Source organism: Rhinolophus sinicus, linkage group LG06, assembly GCF_036562045.2.
Source record: "Rhinolophus sinicus isolate RSC01 linkage group LG06, ASM3656204v1, whole genome shotgun sequence".
NCBI classification, from domain to species: domain Eukaryota; kingdom Metazoa; phylum Chordata; class Mammalia; order Chiroptera; family Rhinolophidae; genus Rhinolophus; species Rhinolophus sinicus.
The window spans coordinates 93,342,369-93,364,542 of record NC_133756.1 but is presented as its reverse complement, the minus strand read 5'-3'; the positions used below and the strand labels follow the sequence as shown (position 1 = coordinate 93,364,542).

Sequence of the window (22,174 nt, the reverse complement as noted above, 5' to 3'; positions counted from 1 at the left end):
CCACAGAGGGAGGCATGAAAGAGAAAGAAACAACAGAATTGTGTGTGCCCAATCCGGATCACCCATATCCTTATTCAGAGAGAGAATCTGAGTTCCTGGAGGAAAAGAGCAGAGAGAGGCTAGAAAGAGTTCTTAGGGCTTCCACTGGGATGGTTCCCCTTCAGGACACCTCCATTGGAGGTGTTTTCTTAAGGAGTAATTATTGTTCTGATATTTTGGAGCCCTACCTTTCCTAGAATGTACTGATAGTTTCCATAAAAATATATATATATATATATATATATATATATATATATATATATATACACACACACACATATAGAGAGAGAGAAAATTACTCAAGTTTACTTATAATCTACAATTCCTCCACTGAAATTAGAAATGTTAGAAAATATGTTCTAATAGCACCAGAGAAAACAAAAACAAGGATATTCTATTCCATTAGAAAAATTTTACTTGAAAACCTTAACTTGTTATCACAAATAAAAAAGAAGTATAACACTGCTTAACAGATAAAATTTCCCACAAAAATGAATAAATGAAGTCCTATTTTAGTGTACATTAGATTCTTTCCAGAGGGAAAATAAATAAGCAAGCAGAAGCAGAAATGAAGTCATTTTAAGTTATTTAAATAAGGTTGGACAACTCTGTTGGATTTTAATCTGTTTGTATCCAACACTTTGTTTGGCACATAATGAATGAACACTAAGTAATATTTGTTGTCCAAAGAAATAAATTTGAATCTGAACTTGTAATTTTCAAAAACCCAACTGTTTGTTCTCATAGGTATTTGGTACATTACTTCCACTAAACGTGAACTACAAAATGATATTTCAAATCTTAACAGGTAATTTTCTAAAATGTTATGAAAAATTAACCTAAAATGTCCCCCCCCAAATGAAATTGCATTATGTTCTATTTTCCCTCAGGAATTTTGTTTTCATACTAAAAAACATTCTTAATAGGTTGTATTTATCACCAAGAGAAGGAGTGGTTACAATCTAAATGCCCTAGTCTGAATTTGTAATAAAAGGTGATGTTTAAATGGCTTAAACTAACTCAGATCAAAGTAAATCACCAGGAGGCAGTTGCTTTTTCATTGTTGTTTTGTACCTTTTTCAGGTACAAAATAGGTATGATTTTGTCTTTAAACTTACCTTGCCCCTCCCACTTAGTTTGATCTTCAAAAGAGGGAATATAAGGAGCAAAAGTGCTGAACTGGAGAATGAAACCAGAATTTAAGCCTTTGCTGAGTGTAAAGCCAAAGCAGACGAGCCAATTAAATACTGCCAGTTCACTCTGAATGGCAGGGGTGCCCATTCAGAGATCTCAGCGCAAACAGGCTGAAATCCGGTGTTATCTGATTTTCAAATACAGAATCTTCGTAGGACAAAAAAATAAGTGGAAAAGCGCGGAAAGCTCTTCCACACATGGATAGCTCCTAGGAAGAGAAAATTGACCCACCTGTCATTCACAGGATTGTAACCAGGGAGGACATCTTTAGCCTTCTATTCAGCAGCAGCAAATTTATTAAACTTCTGCTTTAACCGGAACCTGTGGGGAAAAAGAGAATTACCCACCCTCCTGTCCCTCAAGGAGTTTCTGATTTCATATAACCAACAACTGAACTTTTTAGAGCCACTGTGGCCACTTCCAATTACACCCCAGGGCTGTATAATAGTATCCCACTCACCTGATACCCATTCCCAGAACATTCTGAGCATGGCAGCCCTGGGGTAAGAGGCTTCACACTGAAATGTAAAAAAATTACCAAAGAAACAAGGAAATGGGTCTTATATCTTAAATGAAATAAAGCGGAAAGGCATGATTTGGAGGGTACAAATTTGTTTGTTTGAAAACTTACACATCTGATAATGGTGATACCGTTGCAATGTGGTCTTTTTATGATCATAAGACATTCATACTCATTCTTGTGAATGAAATAACAAATTTACTAAGTGACAATGAACCAATTTAAAAATATCATTGCAATGGCTAAACTTCATTTTCACCTTTGATTAATCTGATGTATTTAGCCTGAGCACAAACCACACGCAGAACTTTATGCCAATTTTAATGTAAACTGGTTCTATATGAAAATTTTGGCACGTGCCTGTAATCATCCATGATCTATAAAAATATTGATTTTTTTTCTGTTTTATACTTTATTCTACTTCTACACACACACACACATATGTGTATATATATATGTATATATATATATATATATATGTATATATATATATATATATATATATATATATATATACACACACACACACATAAATAGGCACATTCTTAGATGTGGATATTCACATAAAAATCATTTTGTAAATGTAATTATCAAATAATGTGTTCTTCGGGAATTATATTAGATCACATCATACCCAGTTTTTAATTTAGCACTTTGAAGAATACAGCCCATTTCTGACTTTAAAATATGTCATACATGGCCTACTCCCCATCCACCAAAGCCATGGAACCCAATGCAAGAATAAAGGAATTATTATTATGGAGTATATGAATTCATAAGCAGGGAAAAAGTTTTGTGATAAACAAAAACCAGTAAGAGAAGCTAACCCTCGGAAGAAGGATCTCCCAGTAATGAATTCCTTGCTCAGTGCCTGACTTTCCACCAGTTGATCATTAAGTTTGGTTTATAATAAATCTCTTAACATTTAAAATTCCAGTCTAATCTCACTCTCTAAAACCAGGCTGCTAGAGTGAATAGTAACAGAAGGGGCAAAGAGGCAAGGGAAAAATGTAAGGGATAGAGAAAGAGAGACTTTAAGGGGAGAGAGAAAAACCAAAGGCAGTCTTCATCTGATCCTCAATTTTGCATTCAACCACCCCTTCTAGAAGAAACTTGAAGGAAACTGCTTTCATTTTCCTTCTCTTTTCCACAGTAATTCCTCCTCCAAGGGCACCTCATTCAAGAAGTGCAATATAGGCTAACATAATATACCTAAATGAGTTTAAAAAGCAAAAAGCAAGCTGGGCTGGGAAACTACAAAATTAATAGTATAAGTTGAAGGAAAAAGCTTGTTCTGGATTCAAAATAATTTAAATGTAGGAACTTTACCGAGCACTTAGTCTGAGTTGGATATCCTTGTAAATACTGTTTTACAAAGATAAATGAACTGTGGCTTTTGTTCTAAAGGAGCTCACAGTTTACCAACCAACCCCAGGTGTGGTTTTGTAAGTCACTTCATAAACGGAGGTTAGGGGGGAAAGTGGGGAGGTGGGGGAACAGAGTGTATAGATAACCCCTAGATTGGGGCAAAATTAATCAAGCACCACAGTTAACCATAATCCTCACCACAAATTCAGTTTTTAATAGGAAGTGTTAAATCATGCTCATGTTAGATTTTAATCCAAAACACAATATTCTAGGAATATGACAAATGCATATTTTTAAATGGAACAATGAACTTTGTAAGATCTTATGACATCCATACAAAAATTAAATTGTATTCAGAAACCAGATAAAAAGAAAAACGTATACTTTAGAAACATTTTTCAGAACCAACAGTACAAAATAAATGGGTAGTAGTTTAACTGTTAACCAGAAAACTCAATTAACCAGAAACCCCATTTCCTGAGTCTTCTGTTTTAATGTTTTTTATTGCACAAGTATGAAATCAGGCTATTATAAATCCTGATTTAGCTACTTCCTAGTTGTGTAAATAGATGAATTAACCTCTCTGTGCCTTCGGTCCTCATTTGTAACACGCAGGTGATAATACTAACTAAACATATAAAATGCTTTTAACAATGCCTGGTACGTAAGTGCTCTGTAAATGTTAGCTATCACTATAATTATCATTACAAGGGCATTACCTAGTTGTTTAGATAGATGTATAGAATTAATTCCCTGGTAACCAAATAAATACATGCTGTGTTTCTCCAAATGCACTCAACATTTCCTATAAGATGAGAGGCATTAGAAGATAGGGCCAGACAAAATAATTGTGGCCGCCTTAGAAATGTCTAGAGGAATACGAGTCTCTGAGTGTTTGTAAAAGAAAAAAAGAAACAAAAACCAACCAACAACAAAAGATGCTAGGAGTTACTGCTTCACATCCATCTTCTTGCCCCTTATTTTATACACTCAGAGGTTAACATGGGAATGGAAACAGAAAGAATTCTTAGATTCCTTGAACATTGATGCTGAGTGATGACTGACCCTTTCTTCCTTGAGACTCCTTATAAAACATTTAGTATGAAGGACTCAAAGAGGGTAGGAAAAAAAAGGATTTTATAGTACGAGGAGATTGTCTATTGATAAAAATCTTGTTTACCCCTAACCTATCATGTATGTGTTGGTAAGAATTAATATAGTATATTATAATCACTTCCCTTTGCACTTACAATATATTAATAAGGCAGACATGAGATGAATGAAAAGTGCTTCTGGTGAAAGTAGGTTAAATACTGTAGTTTAGAAGGAAAATATCAGTCTGGCCTTATATTTTAAAATAATAATGTACATATGTGTTTACAAGGACCTTCCTCTGTATGAGGGGGCCCTTAGTAACACTTGAATCACCCTCCTCTTTTAATTCAGTCCTGGAGAGAGTGGTGAAGGAAATCATTTCATGATGGGCACTGTAGACATCCTTTTATAGCATAAAGTTAAATCCCACTAGCTGAATCATAATGCAAGTGAGAAATGAAACCAGTCCTATCTAGCTTCTATTTAAGTCTGTCTGTCAACCTGCAGCCATTTACCTCATGGAAGGGGGGAAAAAAAAGGAGCTTCTGGATTTTGAATGACTCCCACATTTATATTGGGAAAATTGGAAACACTCAAGAAACCCAACTCAGGCCAATAGTTTTGGATTCACAGTAATTGCATACATTTTATTTAAAAATCCTCCCTAGCAGTATGTGCCTGTTACCTAAAGCGATGGAGCAGGCCCCAGTTTTATGTCTGATTCTAAACCTGGGTCTACAGTACAAGACATAGCATCTACTGTGGCCTCTGCTCTGTCACTTTGCCATGCGATTCTAATGTAGTTTTACTTGAATAACATAAAATAACATATATAATGTTATTTATGTTATTTTCCACGTGAAGAACTCCTGTAAACCTTGCCGTTTTGAAACTCAGTGAGGCAGGCGTCTTAGACAAGCTGAAAAACAAATGGTGGTACGATAAAGGTGAATGTGGACCCAAGGACTCTGGAAGCAAGGTCAGTCGCTGCAGTTCGGGACCTCCTCTTGTGTTCACAAAGCAGTAAATGGGAGCAATTGTAAAAAAAAAAAAAAAAGTATATGGAAACAGTTAAAAATTAAACATTTCTCTATACACTGCCTAAATTAGAAGCTAGTATAAATTTCAGCCACAGGACTGTCTTTTCAGAAAATTGCAACCTGCTCCCCAATATTAAGACTTTTAAATAAATTTAAATTAACTACAAAAATATATAAAATTATAAAATTCCTTATATTATTCTCAAATTTACGTACCACTAATAAAAGTAGTGATTTTTGGTTAGGTTTTTGTTTGTTTTGGAGGCAAAGACCATAAAATTTATTATGTCAGGAATGGATGCATTCTCAAAATAAGAAGTGGGAAATTGATCAGTAGTCATTCAGAAAAATAATTTAAATATTAACTATATCTTATTTGTCATTATATTGCCAACCATTCCACTTTAGTTTGAAGAGACCCTATTTATTATATTTTGTGCTGACAGATAGAATGAACCTTCGAAATCTATCAAAATGATTTAAATCAATGTTTATGAATAATATCCTCAAGTTCTAAGATCTTTTATTCATGAATTCGTTTTAGAACAACACAGGAAACTATAGGCCTGATTCTGTTACATACAAATGAAAATAGTATTATGAACAGTTGTGTTTTCATTCTAAAGAAAAAAGTAACAATGTATCAGTGAATCTAAATATCGGACTCATTAATAGAATGTAGTAACAGTGCCTAAAAGCCATAACTGAGGACTCTTGGAGTCTTCTTTTATTTTTTTCTGTATCTTCTTTTAGAAAGAAAAAAATATATATATAATTTATATCCTAAGACTAAACAAATGACTGGCTTAAATAGGAGAAACTCAGCTAATTTAAGAAACAAAGTAAAGTTAATTGATCCCTTTTTAGGGTTTCCCTGTATTTTAATCACTTGTGTCTGCCTTTGAACCAGAGTGGAATGAGACAAGCTTGACCAAATAATGAAACAGTTATCCCAAATCCTTGTGTAAAGTCTGAGAAGCATAAATAATTGAGTGATAATTTTGAAAACGAAGTTACCTAAACATTAGGCCCAATAATTGTTGATGTCATGGCTAAGTGGACAGTGTACATAATACCTCTTTGGATTACGCACTCTTCTAATAAAACTATTTAAGTGTCTAAATCACATTTTACATGAAACATACTGCTGAGGAGATGATGGCCAGAGGGCATCCTACCCACAATACTTTTTAAGTAACGTTATATAATATACATACTTACAATTTATGAAAAAGTTCTGAATTCTTATTACAATTTTAATACCTTCCAATCATTTGCTTGACTATTTCTGAATTTATTATGAGATATATATAATAAAGCTCTAGAGATATGTCTAAAATATTAACTGATTAAGGGTTTTTAAGTGGTAATGGAATCATATTTTTAAATCAATAAAAATAGTTATAAATTTGTCCATATGTAATTTATTTCTCAATTGACCAAATAGTTTGTGTATTTTAAAAAGTTATCTTGAAAAAAGTTACCTCAGTATGATGCATATATAATTATTCCTAAATAGTATATAATATGTAAAAGTGACACTTTCCAGAAGATTTCCCACACAGACGTGACTGAAAGAACAAATAATATATGTGTCCACTATCATATTATTTGCATATATTTGGTAAAGTAATAATGAACAAAATGTGAAATTTCTAGCTTAAAAAACCTTAGTTCCTTAAATAGGAAATGTGAAGTTAGATTTATTCAAGAGAAATCTCAAACATTAAAAGTATGTTTCAATGGCAGGAAAGCCAAAAGAGGTCCCTCTCCCATGTAATTGTGTTTTAAACATTTCATTTTCAAACTTAACAATAATAAACCCACTTCTGCCACCCTATGTAAATATATAAATGCTTATTATGGCTAAGTATAGTGGGTTTTGTTGCATATTTAATAATAATTAACGTATTGAAGATTTTATTGAATATAATTATGCACAATTTATTGGTAATCATAATTTCTCTTCTTCTGAGAGCTATGAACTTTGTGTTTAAATCTGTAAACCTACATCAGTGATTTATACATGTAAATAATTTTAGGTTAAATTAGCATTTATGTTAATTAGCTGTTTGGATTTCATGTGTTCTTTTATGTTCTGGATGTGACATTTCCACAGTTAACTGAAGTGTCTTTATCCCCGGCAGGACAAGACGAGTGCCTTGAGCCTGAGCAACGTAGCAGGCGTCTTCTACATTCTGGTTGGCGGCTTGGGCTTGGCAATGCTGGTGGCTTTGATAGAGTTCTGTTACAAGTCCAGGGCAGAAGCGAAGAGAATGAAGGTGGCAAAGAGTGCACAGACTTTTAACCCAACTTCCTCGCAGAATACCCAGAATTTAGCAACCTATAGAGAAGGTTACAACGTATATGGAACCGAAAGTATTAAAATTTAGGGGTAGGACTTAGGGCCTACTACAGTGAGTGGGTGATGCATCCTGTAAACTCAGTGTTGTGACCTGTCTGTCCAGTGGTGGTATTGCTTGCTTCTAATTAGAGCTTTATATTTTTTAAAACTTCAGTGCAAAGTGGCTGCAGATGTACTGTTCAAAACTATATGTTGCCAATAGATATCTGCATTGAAAGGATCAGAATTGCTCTGTGAAATGATTTAAACAGTATTATTTCACCCAAAAATTGACAGAAGCTGGAAAATAGATCTGGATTTCCTTGTACACTGACCAGGCTAATCTTCTCTGGAATAATTCAATTTTAGAATAAGTGCTAACAAAATAAGCATAAAACCTGATTCAAATGATCAAAGCTTAAATAGCTTCCAAATAAGGTTTTCTGAATAATCTTTTCTGAGAAACAATATATGATGTAAAAGCTGCAAGGCACATAGCAAATGCTCAATGAATTTTAGCTCCTGTTCTAATTTGTTTTATATTAGCCATCATCCTATATGTTTAAAGAGTAAAACTCGGCTTTTGTTCATCTGACAGTAGTCCTTGAGCCAGACCTTGAGGCAGGAGTGATCATCAGAATATTGACTACAATTCACATTTATTAGATGAAATTCAACTTTTATGTTCACAATATCACTAAGGTGAGCAGACATGTTAGGCAATATAGCAGTTTCTCCATCAGAAATGTCAGCAATATATGTGTTCTTTAGGAGGAACTGAGTAAAAGATAAAAATGCAGTGAGTTATGGATTTTTTACTTCAATTGCTTTTAAGTAAGCCAGATCAGCTCGACTTACTCAAGTACTCTCATCATATCACAATAAAAAATTGTAGGCATTCAGTGAACTATAGAAGATGGGTATCATTTTTTAAGAATCTAAATGTCCACTACTTTTTTCCTCTAATGACAGAAAGTGATTTTAAAATAAGATCTAAAAGCATTTTTTATTGTTCTTCCTAAAATCGAATCTCTAAAATGCATTTTCTAAAATTATATGTAATTGCCAACTGAATTGGCTGCTCATTCTGATTAAAATAATAAATGAGCTTTTAAACCCACAAGAGACATTTAGTGCTTAATGTTACCCGAGGGTCAAAAAAACCCAGTATAATTTTCGTAAGAATGAGATGTGCATCTGAGGCTATGCCAGGTAAACATGCTTGATTTTGATATCTATTTATTCATATGAAAGCTATTGAAATACGTTAGTATCTTAAAATAAAGAGCAAAAGCCATCCTTTCTTTACCAAAATCTAATTGTTTTAATCTGTAATCTCAAAATCAATAACTGCATGTAGGTCAACCCAAAATGGTTCTTTCCCATTTTTTTGTGGGAAAGAATTAAGAACAAAACCCTCAATTCACGCAGATCAGAATGTTGTGAGCATGTCTTCTAATACCAAATAAAAAAATAAATAACTAGGATTATGTCAAGGTCTCTTGGCCATTATATGAATAATTTCACCTTAATATTTACAGAATTGAGGAGAGATTTTTCTCAAACTGAGAAAAACAATACCTGACAAGTTTTCAGAGCCAATTATTTGGACTTCATTCTGAGATGAGTTTTATAAGAAGACTTAAATAAAATTTTTAACCAGTTTATTAAAACTGACTTTCCTTTGGCATAGCAAAAGCATTCCAGCTATCAGGAAGGTCCAAGGACAGGAAAGCAAAGCAAAGAAAAAAGAGCATTAGAAAATTCTAAAAAGAAATACTCATGAATGCCAATTCATTACAAAGTTCTGGGAAGTTGTTAAATAGATATATAAATTCCCAGGTTATATATATACAATTTACATGTATATTGTTTCTGGAGTCAAAACTTGACATTGCAGTTCATCACATGAATTGCCTTTAGAGCTAGGGTTGAACTTTTAAGACAACAAATATCAAATAAAAATAAAGCATTCATATTCATATGACTTTTTAAAAAGCTCAACGGCATTCAGGGTAAATGAGATGATCAGCTCCTACAGAGAAGACTGTGAGTAAGCAATTTTTATCACACTCCCATATTAAATGACATTTTCCTTTCAAAAACTCTATTGGCCATAATTATGCAAACAACTGATAATTTAGATATTATTGTCCCAGAATCTCAAAAACAAAACCTGAAACCTGGTTTCTATATGGTAGACTATTTACTTTAAAAGTGATCAGCCTTCAAAGGGAACACATATATTTAAGGTCATAACCATGAGTCACAAAAATCTAACCAGATGCAGACCATATAGAAATTTTAAAGAAAGTTTTCCAGTTTGAGCAGCCTCAATAGTTTCACATCAAAATGAACACAAGTGATGTTATATGGAAGAAGCAAGAGATATAAGTATAGGAAATAAGAATGCTGAGAACTAAGAAAGCTAAGATTTAAGGAGAAAATAAGGAGTTGGCAAAGATTTATTAACTAATACTCGGTTGTATTAATCTCTAGAGAAGGAGAAATTATTCAAAACTACAGGGAATCTTTCCTGCTTTGGATGTTTTCCTTTCCTCACAAAGGCAATCAAAAATAGATTTTACAGCAAAAGCTGTCTGCGAAAAATCCTCCCAAAAAAAAAAAAAATCGCACTGCTTTTATTAATTGTATTTTAGTATTTCCTCTTCAGAAAAATTAAAATGAAACAAAACTAAAGCAGTAATTTTTAAAAAACTAATTATTTATTTTACTTAATATTAAATGTTGAAAGGGAATCTGAAGAAATAAATTCAGACTTTAGTCTTGGTTTGTTTTAATTTAGTGAGTAGTAGAGATTCTGTAGAAATTGTATACTGACTTCTGATCATGAAGATAAGTATTAATTTTTGAGATGGTTCACTAAAGCAGAACTATATAAAAAAAAGAACTATGATCATGACCTGGTTTTTATCATAAATATGTCATTAACTAGCAATTTGACTTCAACTTCCTAAAGTTATCAGGGTGCCTAATCTCTAAACCTTTTTATTATAACAGTTCTAATCCAACTATTAATTTCATTATTTAATATACAATTATTCAATTATTTAAGTTCTAGGGCAGAATAACCTAAAGCATTAGGTTAATTTAAATTCACAACAGCGGATTAAGATACATTATGAGTTATGAGAAAGTTATGATCTAAGCCATAACAAACATAAGAGATACCACATTTACGTTATTTTCCTCTTGAGTTAACATTAAAATTCAGCTCTAGAAAGAATTTTAAGGTAATGAATGAACAGTAGATTTACATAATACTGCTTGTTTCTCCTCTGTGTAATATTATTATCTGCTACCTAATATGACAGAGAACAAGAATTTAATGAGGATTTCAGACACCTGACCCCATAACCTCAATCTGGGAAGTTCCCCAGTGATGACACTTCACGAGGTATTGAAACATGCCCCCTTTTCAGTACACCCCCTTTAAGCACTTAAACCTTCTTAAAATATGAGCCTTAGCTTTCATAGTAGGCATAGAATGAACTTTTTGTCACTAATTGTGCTGTTCTGGGTCATGTCTATAACTGGTGTGAATGAATGAAAGTGTCTGTGGATATATCTGTGTTCAGAGAACAGGAATATCTGTCGTGAACACTCTATGTATATAGTCTGTTTAGACAATTCACAACAATTTAAAGAGTATAATCCTTAAAAAGGATTTTACAAATCCTTATAAGGACATTTTCTAGCAAGACAAAAAGACTCAAGTAAAGAATGGTGTCAAATGTAAAGGAGATTTTAAGCTGGACTAGAAGTACTAAGGTACACATAGAATGAAGCAACTTAAAAGATGTGTCCTACCCAGATGTGCTTAACAAAACCTAGTTTTGTGATTTTAGAATAAGTGCTTAAGCAGGTAGGATCACAAACTCTAGACGGATTCATTCTTCCCTGTAGTTAAGCGTTTCTTTTCCCTGACAACCAGTTTTCACATGACCAAAAGAATATGGAAAAAATGCAGATGTCTAATTATTGATATTTTGGTGTTTGTTGTGCCCTGTTTTGTTAAAGAAACAGAAATAGTGTAACACTCCACATTCTTTCTGTTTCCTTTCCATGCAACCCAGCTGACCTTTTCTGAAGCCATAAGAAACAAAGCCAGATTATCCATCACTGGGAGTGTGGGTGAAAATGGCCGCGTCTTGACGCCCGACTGTCCAAAGGCTGTACACACTGGAACTGCAATCAGACAAAGTTCAGGATTGGCTGTCATTGCATCGGACCTACCATAAAAACCAAAAAAATAATTGAGTGCCTTAATTAAACTGTGTTGGTGACTGATGGGAACGCAGCCCTGAGGGACACGCCACGCGCGGGTCTTCGCTAAATCAATCCCTTGGCTGAGAGCGGGGAGTTCGTCCTAACGCGCCGGACATCAGCAGCAGCAACGTGTGCATGAGCTCAGCTCGGAAACCCAAACTCAGATTTTATATCAGGAAAACTCACAATTTAGGTTTTCTCGGGGAGTGGGTGGGGGGAGCCGGGATGGGTGTATTAACAGCAACAACTTTCACTCGAGTGGACTTAAAAACTAATCAGACTTGCGAGTTAGCTCATCACCTCTGAAGTTCCGCTCAGAAAGGCCTTGGTCTTCACCGCAAGGGATGAAATAGTTATAGAAGTCAATGAACATGCCAACCTGTGTCTCCAGAACACCCATATAATCAATGGAAGACTATCCAGCTGAGAAAACAAATCACTAAACTGTGATAAGAAAATAATATACAAACATGTAAATCCTGTGAAAAAAAAATTAGAGGAAGTATTTACACTTACTTTGGAGAAAAATACTGAAACATGCTTGCTTTTTAACTGACGTAAATTCAGTAGAGGACAACACGATTCTTTTTTCTAACCATCTTAGGGAACAATACATTGCAATAATTGATATAAATGCCATCACTGTAATAAACTTTAGAGACTTTTTTTTATAAAAGTTATTGGTCATCATCTTCTTGTTTGCTGTAACCTTCACTCTCTCATGAGTTGGTGTCCACAGATTGCATTTGTCTTACTACCAGGAACAAAAACAAAATGAAGACGACAGTAACGTAAAATCATCACTCTGCAATGTAGAATCAAAAGAGACTACGGGTCACTCATGTTATCAATATTATTTATAATCTTGTTCTGTGTACAAAATTGTGGTTTTTGTACCCACCAAAAAGAATAAAACAACAGATGTTCTTACAATATCTACAGAGCTTAAAGTTTTTTCTTTTCATTATAAAAGTTATTTGAGATATTATAAGACTATAGGAGGGATTGTAGAAGTGTGGGCCATATCGGAAAATGTAGCTAGCCCTTATTATTTTTGCATATTAAGCTACTCTCTTTTACAGATCTTTGCCTTGTTGGCAGGTTAAATTGTCAAAGATGGCATTCTTGAATTGGGGAATGAATCATTGTCATAACAACAACATACCCTGTAACAGTGTATTGAAATTTTACTTAACTGTATTTTGCTGCGTAAAATAACGTGTGTCTTTGGGTTTTCCCCCCATTCTCATTATTCCATTCAAATAATTTGAAGGCACTAATTATGGTTTGTGGTAGATAGCAAATGAAGTATTAGTCCTTGTTTTCAACTGGAAATTGTGAAGAAAATTATACCCGTATTTATGAAAATCACCTTGTGTTATGTATGGATTAAATTAACATGGTTCAAAAGAAGATTTGAACTATTTGAAATATTGAATAAGTACTGTAATACAGATAAACATCACAATACTTAGAGATCTTGGCAGAAAGCACAAGTTAGGATGATTTTGGAAGTCTTTCCTTGAAGGATGAGTTGAGTTTTCTTAGGTGGAGAAGTGAAGAGCCTCATGGACAAGCAGTGGCCCAAAGCTGTGCATGTCAATGGCTTGTTTAAGGAGTGTATGCAACTGGATAGACTGGAGAGAGAGCACAGGCTGTGGTATCATGGAAGATAACCTTGGAAAAGGTGAAGGATTGATCACCTTGCTTCAACTCTCATTCAATCTCAGTGCTGCAGGAAGAACAACCTTTAAAAGTTCAAATCTGTTCACACACACACACATATACACACAGTTCACACACACACACACACACACACACACACACAAACACACAGTTCCCTCAGGAAAATTCCAAGCTCATGAGCAGAACAAATGAGTCCCTTTATGACCTGGCCCTTACTTATCTCTTCCATGACTTTTCTCACCCCTATCCAAATTTTCCCCACTGAAAGTGAAACTCAAAAGCAGCACATGGGACTCCGCATTTACTATTTCTTCAGTCTATAACTCTTCCCGATCTCCTCTTTACTTGACTAACTTGTACTCATCCTTCAGTACTCAAATTGAATTTTACCTGCTCTGGGAAGATTTTCATCTACCACCTCTACCTATGAGACTGAGTTAGGTGCCCTTTTAATGTTTTCTCCCCATCACTGCACTTACCATACTGCATTGTAATTGCCTGTGTACTTGTCTGTATAACTACTAGACTGTAAGCTCCTTGAGGGCAGGGACTGTGTCTATCTTGTTCACAGTTGTATCCCCAGCACCCAGCACAGTGCCTGGCATATTGTAGGTGCTTAATAAATATTTGTTGAATGAATAAATGAATTGAATTGAATTAATTTGTTTAAGTAGAAGCAGAAAGACAACATCTTTCCTCATTAACAGAGTATGTGTTAATTGTATAACGAGTCAAAATGAAGGCTGAAGGTTGGCTGATTGCATGACATTGTCCACCTCACGGGAAGGAGTTGGGAGTGGGGGAAGACCTGATGAATTTTCTGATCCAAAGGGAAGAAGGTATTCCATGTAATTTTACCTAGCAGTGGAATAATTTGTTTAGCTAGAAAAATTGTCATAAGATAGTTAACTAACCCCAAACAGGGTTTTGGTTTGGTTTTTAGTCATACTTCCAAATATATCTTTCATTTAAGTCTAAGTGGATTCGTGATGTAAAGTTAAAAAGTTGTATTTCTTATAGCTTTATTTCTATATTAGTAATAGTATTTATTAAACACTTAAATTTCTATATTTCTTATAGAATAATTTTGCCAAAAACAAAATTTAAATTTGACATTAGTAAAAAGGAACTCCAATCTGAGGAAATGCTACAAAGCTAGAAAATGTTTCTTTTAAATATTTATTTTTAAGTTAAGTTAAAAATATTTAAGTTAAAACATTTAGTTCCATAAAGAACTCAATTACTAAGCAAGCAAGAACCATCTAGTGCAGAATTTCCTGAATAAACCAGGCAAAGCCAATTTTGAAGATACATCAGCTAGGTAAACATATACAGTGACCACATTTGAAAGATACAAAGAGCTCTCAGGAGAACTACTTTGCTACACAATTCAATAGCTACTAAGTGAAAATGCAAGCCCCACTGTTATTGTATTTGCTTTGGCCTTGCTCTAGGCTGCTCCCTGGTCTCCATACTGTTGACTGTCAACACAGTCCATTTCACCACAGCATAGCTCATACCGTGTTTCCCCGAAAATAAGACCTACCCCGAAAATAAGCCCCAGTTAAGAGCTCAGCCAGACGGATGGATTTAGTACTTTATGACGATGTTCCAAAAGAAGACGACATGACTGTAATTGAATAAATGTAGATTGTTATACATGAAAAAATAAGACATCCCCTAAAAATAATGGAGCAAAAATTAATATAAGATCCAGTCTTATTTTCAGGGAAACAGGGTAGTAGATGTTCAATATATATTTGTCAATGAATAAACACCACTTTATATATTGCCAGTATCAGTGAAAACATGTTCTAATAATCTTCCCAGAAAACAGAATATCCCAATTGTAACAACAATGAAGTTCTAATTGGAATAAGAACTAAACGAAAGTTAACATCCAGGAGAGTTTCTGAAAAGACAAATTGAAATTGTGCAGATTCACTTTCTTTATACTTATTAATATGATGCTGCATGAAAAGTGTGCCTTCTCATGCACATTCCTAAAAAGGTTTTCATTTCAGGTAGGCCAGCAGGCTAGAGCACTTAGCATTTGTAAAATCACATGTAAATGTAACAGGTGGTATGTTTATATACTTTCTAAACAGTACCAGTAGTCTTTTCAAAAGAGAGCTGTTCTTCCTTAAGACAAGATTTTGATAAACTATGAAGAGAAAGAAATGAGATTTGGAAATTGTATCTCAAAAAGCAACAGAGAACTAAGTTATTTTCCATGAAAAAAGAATAACCTGTTTATTTGTTTTTCTTGCTTTGATTTTATTTTCTTTGAGGGGAAAAGTGGGCAGCGGAATGAGGAAAAATAAGAGATAAAGGGAAAGAAGACATTAAGAAAGCAGAAATCTGGGTAAAAGGCCAATAGGATTCCCCTGGTGGCCAAAAGCACTTATGAGAACGGGAATGTCTGACATACGATTTTTCCATTGTTAGGTGTGTAATGTTTGATGCATTCCTCTTTCCATAACATGCATGGTATTTGTGGTCAGTTTAAAGGAAGGAGTCAAGAAGAAAATATTAAGTCCTATGTTTGGGTTGACACTAGGCCAGAAATAACCCTAATAATATGTCTCCTGCCCACAGAAATGTGCAGAAATCTAGGTTGGGACTTGTCCTTCTACATTGCAAAAAATGAACCTTCATTTGATTCTTTCTTGATGATAGGTTAAGAAGATGGTAGGTTAAGAGGACATCCGGAATACATACATAGTTGTTTTTTGGCCACCTGTGCTGAGAGTAAAGTATCACAAACAGCAAAATAAGCATAAAAGCATATATCATTAGTAAATGGTACATAAGGTCGTTAAATAAATCTAGTGCAGAATTTAAATTATAATGCCTAATTCATGGCTTGAGTTAAGGGGTTATTTAGGAGTTTTATAATCCTGTAACCCCAAACACTAAGAGAGTCTGCTTAAGTAGCAGATTATTGTGATTTCCTCCTCAGAGTTCATACATTTGACCAACACTTCTAAAGTTCCTAAACATTTAGTACTGGCTAAAAGCTGTGTCTATAGAAAGTTATTTCTGAAGCTGAGTAGTCATTGAAGTCTGTAGTCATTGGCAATCAATATTGCAATGTATGATTGAATGAACTGATTGACAAAATGAATAAAGGAATGAGTGAATGAAGACCATCTAAAGAAGTTAGAGATCCCAACTGGTTGATGGTTAAGTAGTCAGTAAATATTTGTGGAATGAATAAAAAGAATAAAATAAAAAAAGAAAGAAAGTTAGTGATCATTGACTATATAGAAACTTCTGCCCACTCCCTGAGCTAATTTCTTGCATAAATGTGAATGCTCTCAACATTTCTTAACAAAGACAGTATTTGGAACAATTTAGGCCCTATTTGCTTCCATCTAAAGATTTACCTAATCTTTTAGTCACCTAAAACTGGTGCTGTTTCAAGCTTCTAAATTGGAGGAATTGATTAATTCCATCTGCCTGAGACTTTCTCAGCACCACACTTCCCAACAATATTCTATTTCAAACTAACTCTGAGTACAAAGCTTGCCAGCATCATTAACCTAAGACCACCATCAGAGCAGGTCAGATCTTCTGGATCTTTGGACCTCAGACTTAGACAGGAACTGCTGACACTTTGACTTGAGTTTCACTTGAAGCTTTCAACCCACTAGGCCTACATCCATGCCATCACTGGGCACAGCTTCACATTAAATTCATGCCAATAATCTCTCTCTCTCGTCTCACATTCTTCTCCCAATATTCTTCTGCACTTATCTTTTCCCCCATTTATCTTCCCACTGCTTCCCTCTCTCCCTGATCTTGCCACCAGTCTCTTTAGGGCTCCCAATATAAGGAAATTTCCAACATCCTCAACCTCTCCCCAGAGCATTGTCCAATCTCCTGATAAGATCACGCTCTCCTGATTATATCCTTCATATACTACAAATTTAGAAAGAAAATGAATGACAATTCTTGTAATTACACCTTTGCCCATCAATAAAAATCCCTCCTCTTTGAAGTACATATCATCTAATCACGCTATCAAATTGTACTGCCTACTTACCCATTATGTCTGCTGAGTTTTCTGTCATTTCCTAACATTCATGAAGGACGGTGGCATTTGGCTTATTCTCCCTTTGCACCCCAAGTTCTTATATCATCTTGAGCAACTTCAAGATCAATGCAGATGCTACATTTAAGCCATAGTCCTGGAGTTCCTTGACTCCCCATTGGTCTTTGGTCCTATGTTATTAAGTCACCCATACCAATAGACACGCAGCAGGTCTATGACCATTTACCTTCTCATCTAACTCCGGATGATGACAGTTCTCTCCTTCCTTTCATTCCCTGGTCACTGAAAAGAGTGGCCTTTAATCCCTTATTTGTCTCCTCTATTTACTTCCATCACTTCACCAAAATGTCCATCCAAAAGTCACCAATAAATATCTTGAACCCGTGTTAACTAAACATTCTCAATATGGAACAAAACCAGTTGATCTCTTCATCCTTTGTTGATCTCTTCATTAGTTTTTCCCCTAATCCTCTGATTGTTCCTTCTTAGCTTATTTTATGTTCCTCATTTCCTTCAACCAAACCCTGTTATTACCCAGGGTTGTATCTTGTGCCCCATTCTCTTCACATAGGACATGTTCCACCTGGTTGATCTCACTATTATCAAGATGTCTACAATCTATACATTATTAATGCAGAAATTCCTATCTATCTTTCAACCTAGTCCCATGTATTCTGTTTCCTATAGGTCATCTCTTTTTGATTTCTCAATTGCAATATGTCAAACTCCTCATCTTTCACTCTACATCCCTACCTCCTCTTGTATTTCACTTCTCAGTGAGTGGCACTACCATTTATCTAATTTCCTAAATTAGAAACATGAGAATCATTCTAGAACACCTTTCCTTTATTATTTTCACATCCAATTAATCAACATCTTAAATTTCTTGTATCTCCTAAATATCTCCTCACTCGGTCCCATGCTCTTCATTCATACTGTGACTGATTTAATCCAACAGCTCATAACTTCTCACTGTTGTTACTACGATTGTCTCCTAATAGATCTCCTGGATCGTTGTCTCACAGATCCCCCTTTAGTGCATTTTCTACATGGTTGCCAGCGTGATTATCCTAAAATACATATATGATCCTTTCACCTTCCTAATTTATTTTAATTAATTCAACGTCCATTATATAAGGCCTATCAACATCTCCAGTATCTTCTCTCACCTACTTTCTACTCCATTAACACAAAATTACTACTCACAGCTCCAGTTTTCAGAATGCTTCCTGCTTTTTTCTTTCTACCTTCTGTCAATTCTCTATCTGGAATGCCCTTGTTTCAAACAAGATTCCTAACTATAACCAACAGGACCCACTCTACTTCAGTTAAGCAAGAAAGTGAATTTACTAATGGATCCTAGACAGTTCAGAATCTCTGTAAAGAGAATCAGGACTGAAGGTAAAGCAGCCAAGAACAATACCTAAATTATGTCACAGATCTGCCCCAAAGCCATGTCCAACTACGAGTGAACATGAATTTCAGAGCAAGGACACCTAACAAGGGACACTGCTGCTAGGACTTCTGTATCTACTGCCTCTGAAAGCAGGGTGTCTCCCTAGCGCACTCTATTACCTTCTCGGATATGGGCTCCGTGCATGGCCTCTTTCCAATTCAAGCGTTATACAGGAATATTTAACTGGTGGTGCTAAGTCACGTGTCTGTAACCTAGCTGCAGGGGAGACAAGGAAACCAAATACTGGGTTCCACAATAGGGAAGCGTCATGTGGAAAATATAGGAAGATATTAAAAAAAAGCTGAGTGGGCAAAAAGTGTGGCCTGTATCATCTATCCTTTTATGCCTAATTGGTACTCATCCATCAAGAAGCATTCTAAAAATCATCTCCTTGGGTAGATATTCCTGATTCTCAGTTTGGAGATCCCTCTATTTAATTTTCCTATGTCCTCTGCTTGCCTCTATAACAGCATGTATACCACTGTTACATAATTATTTTTATAAACTTCCCCACTTTATCTCTATAGACTCAATGGTTCCAGAGGCAACAATAAGTAGTGAAAAGAGCTTTAGAATCAGAAAAAAACTAAATGTAAATTATTGTTCTGGCACTTACTGTCTAACCTGTGGAAAAAGTCTGTTCTTTCATATGTAAAATGGGAACAAGAATATCTGGCATTTGATGTACTATGAAGTTGAGAATAAGTGCTTATAAGTTGCTTATCACAGCACCTGGTAATAGAAGTTTAATAAACAAAGCTGTATTTACTTCATCTCTATGGCTGTGGGCTTCTGCCTCTGCTTAGGAAATAGAATGCTGCAAGAAAGTTACTTTCACCCTAACAATGAGAAAAAGTCGAATAATCTACAAAATCATAACTTTTTGTGTGCAAGAAGAGAACTGCTCATGGTAGCCAAATAAGCAAAATTTGACAAATCCCTTTAAGGAGAGATGGGATGTACAAAGTTTCACATATGGTACATACAGCAGACAAGAGGTGGTGCTGTTCTGGTACCAGCACAAGTGAACAAGAAGATCGGTAAAATATTAACAAATTTTTAAAGGGCAGGTGTTTGCTGGTATGTCATTTTGAAACAGCTAAGGACCCTGAACCAAGATAATTTGAACTCATTTGCAAGCTCTTTCTCATGATCCTTCACTGAGTGCTTAGAAGAAAGATTGGGGACTGAGCAGAGAGACTGGATAGAGACTGATTAGCAAGCAACACCTGTCTACTACTGAGGGGCAGGATAAGAGCATGGAGAATGGTCTCTACTGTGGCAAAGATGTGAAGGAATGGCTGAAAACTTATAGGAGGAACAGGAGCATTGAGTAAAACCATCTTGCACCTCAGGCCACACATGAAACCCAAGTAACAGCAGCCCACCACAAGATGACTTTGAAGCCTATGATACACTGAAGGTAATGAGAGCAACAACAAATTCCAAATCCAGAACAACTCTTAACTAGATTTATTCACCACCCTACACCCCCCGAAAATAAAGATCTTTAGCTGTGCTGCTCCAGGCCTGATACTGATGGCGGCCTGCCTCAGTTTGCAAAGTGGCTTTTCCCATGCACATCCAAGTCCATCACAGGCTTGCTTTGTAGCCCCCCAAATTATCACAGGCAGCGGCTGATCTTGGCCAGCATGGGAACCCCTCCCAAGAGGTCCCAGAACCAACATACTTAAGTGACCAGCTTCAGACCCCATGAGAGCACCACCTGATTAGCTGCACGTGCAGCACACACAAAGGGTAGTTTGGACAGGCACCAGAACCCACTGGGGCGAATCCCACTCTGTGAGATTAGCCTGCATGCAGCAGCTCCTACGCTGTGGTCATGCTCCAATCAAAAGACAGAGGGTAGCTGAATGGATAAGAAAACAAGACCCATACATATGATGCCTACAAAAGACAGACTTCAGCTAGAAAGACATACACAGACTAAAAGTAAAGGGATTAAAAAAAAAAAAAAAAGGTGGGGCCTGTCTGGTGGCTCAGGTGGTTGGAGCGTCATGCTCCTAACACCGAGATCACTGGTTCGATTCCCACATGGGCCAGTGAGCTGCTCCCTCTACAGCTAAGATTGTGAACAGCAGCTCTCCCTGAAGGTGAACTGCGGTGAGCAGCTGGAGATTGGCTTGAGCTGTTGTTTGCTGCCATGAGGGCCAACCGACCAGCAACTGACTGCCTCAGCCCGGGGGAGCGCAAGGCTCATAATACCAGCATGGACCAGGGAGGTGTCCTACACAACTAGACTGAGAAACAATAGCTTGAACCAGAATGGGGGGGAGGCAGAAGAAAAGGGAGAAAAACGGTATTTCATGCAAATGGAAATTTTTAAAAGCTGGGGTAGCAATACTTGTTAGACAAAATAGACTCTAAAACAAAGGCTATATATAATAAGGGACAAAGGATATTTCATAATGATAAACTGATCAATTCAACAAGAGGATATAATCTTTGTAAACATTTATGCACACAACATAGGAGCACCTAAATATTAGCAAACATAAAGGAAGAGATTAATATAATACAATCATAGTAGAGGATTTTAATACCCAATTGACATCAATTGATAGATCTTACAGACAGAAAATCACCAAGGAAACATCAGCCTTAAATGACACTTAAGATTTAAGATTTAATTAATATTTTTAGAGCACTTCACCCCCAAAGCAGCAGACCATATCTTGTTTTCAAGCACATATGGAACATTTCCCAGGTTAGACCACATGTTAGATGACATAAAAAGTCTCAATAAACTTAAGAAGATTGAAATCATATCAAGTGTCTTCTCCAACCACAATGATACGAAATGAAAAATCAACTTCAAAAAAAAATAAAACTGAAAAACACACAAAGACGTGGACGCTAAATAACAGGCTACTAAATAATGCATGTGTCAACAATGACATCGAAGAAAAAATGGAAAGATACCTTGAGACAAATGAAAATGAAAACACAACCACCCCAAATCTATGGGACATAGCAAAAGCAGTCCTCAGAGGGAACTTCATTGCAATATAGCCTTACTCAAAAATACAAGAAAAATCTCAAATAAACAATTTAACGTCACACC

At 35.5% G+C, this 22,174-nt stretch overlaps 1 protein-coding gene across 9 annotated transcripts in view; it reads left to right on the top strand.

Annotated features, from left to right (window-relative positions):
• The window catches only part of GRIA4 (glutamate ionotropic receptor AMPA type subunit 4), a 377,366-nt gene extending 363,147 nt beyond the window's left edge, over positions 1-14,219 (top strand). For 3 of the 9 annotated variants that reach the window (XM_074335543.1, XM_074335547.1, XM_074335540.1), the window contains 2 exons: positions 7,404-7,538; positions 11,698-14,219. In XM_074335543.1, coding sequence (XP_074191644.1) covers positions 7,404-7,538; positions 11,698-11,862 — 300 coding nt within the window. In that variant the 3' untranslated portion in view covers positions 11,863-14,219. Of the gene's footprint in view, positions 1-5,080; positions 5,200-7,403; positions 7,652-11,697 lie in introns of those variants that run through there. The other 6 variants (XM_074335541.1, XM_074335546.1, XR_012497413.1 and 3 more) reach the window with 6 other exon arrangements.
• Positions 14,220-22,174: the final 7,955 nt, after the last annotated feature.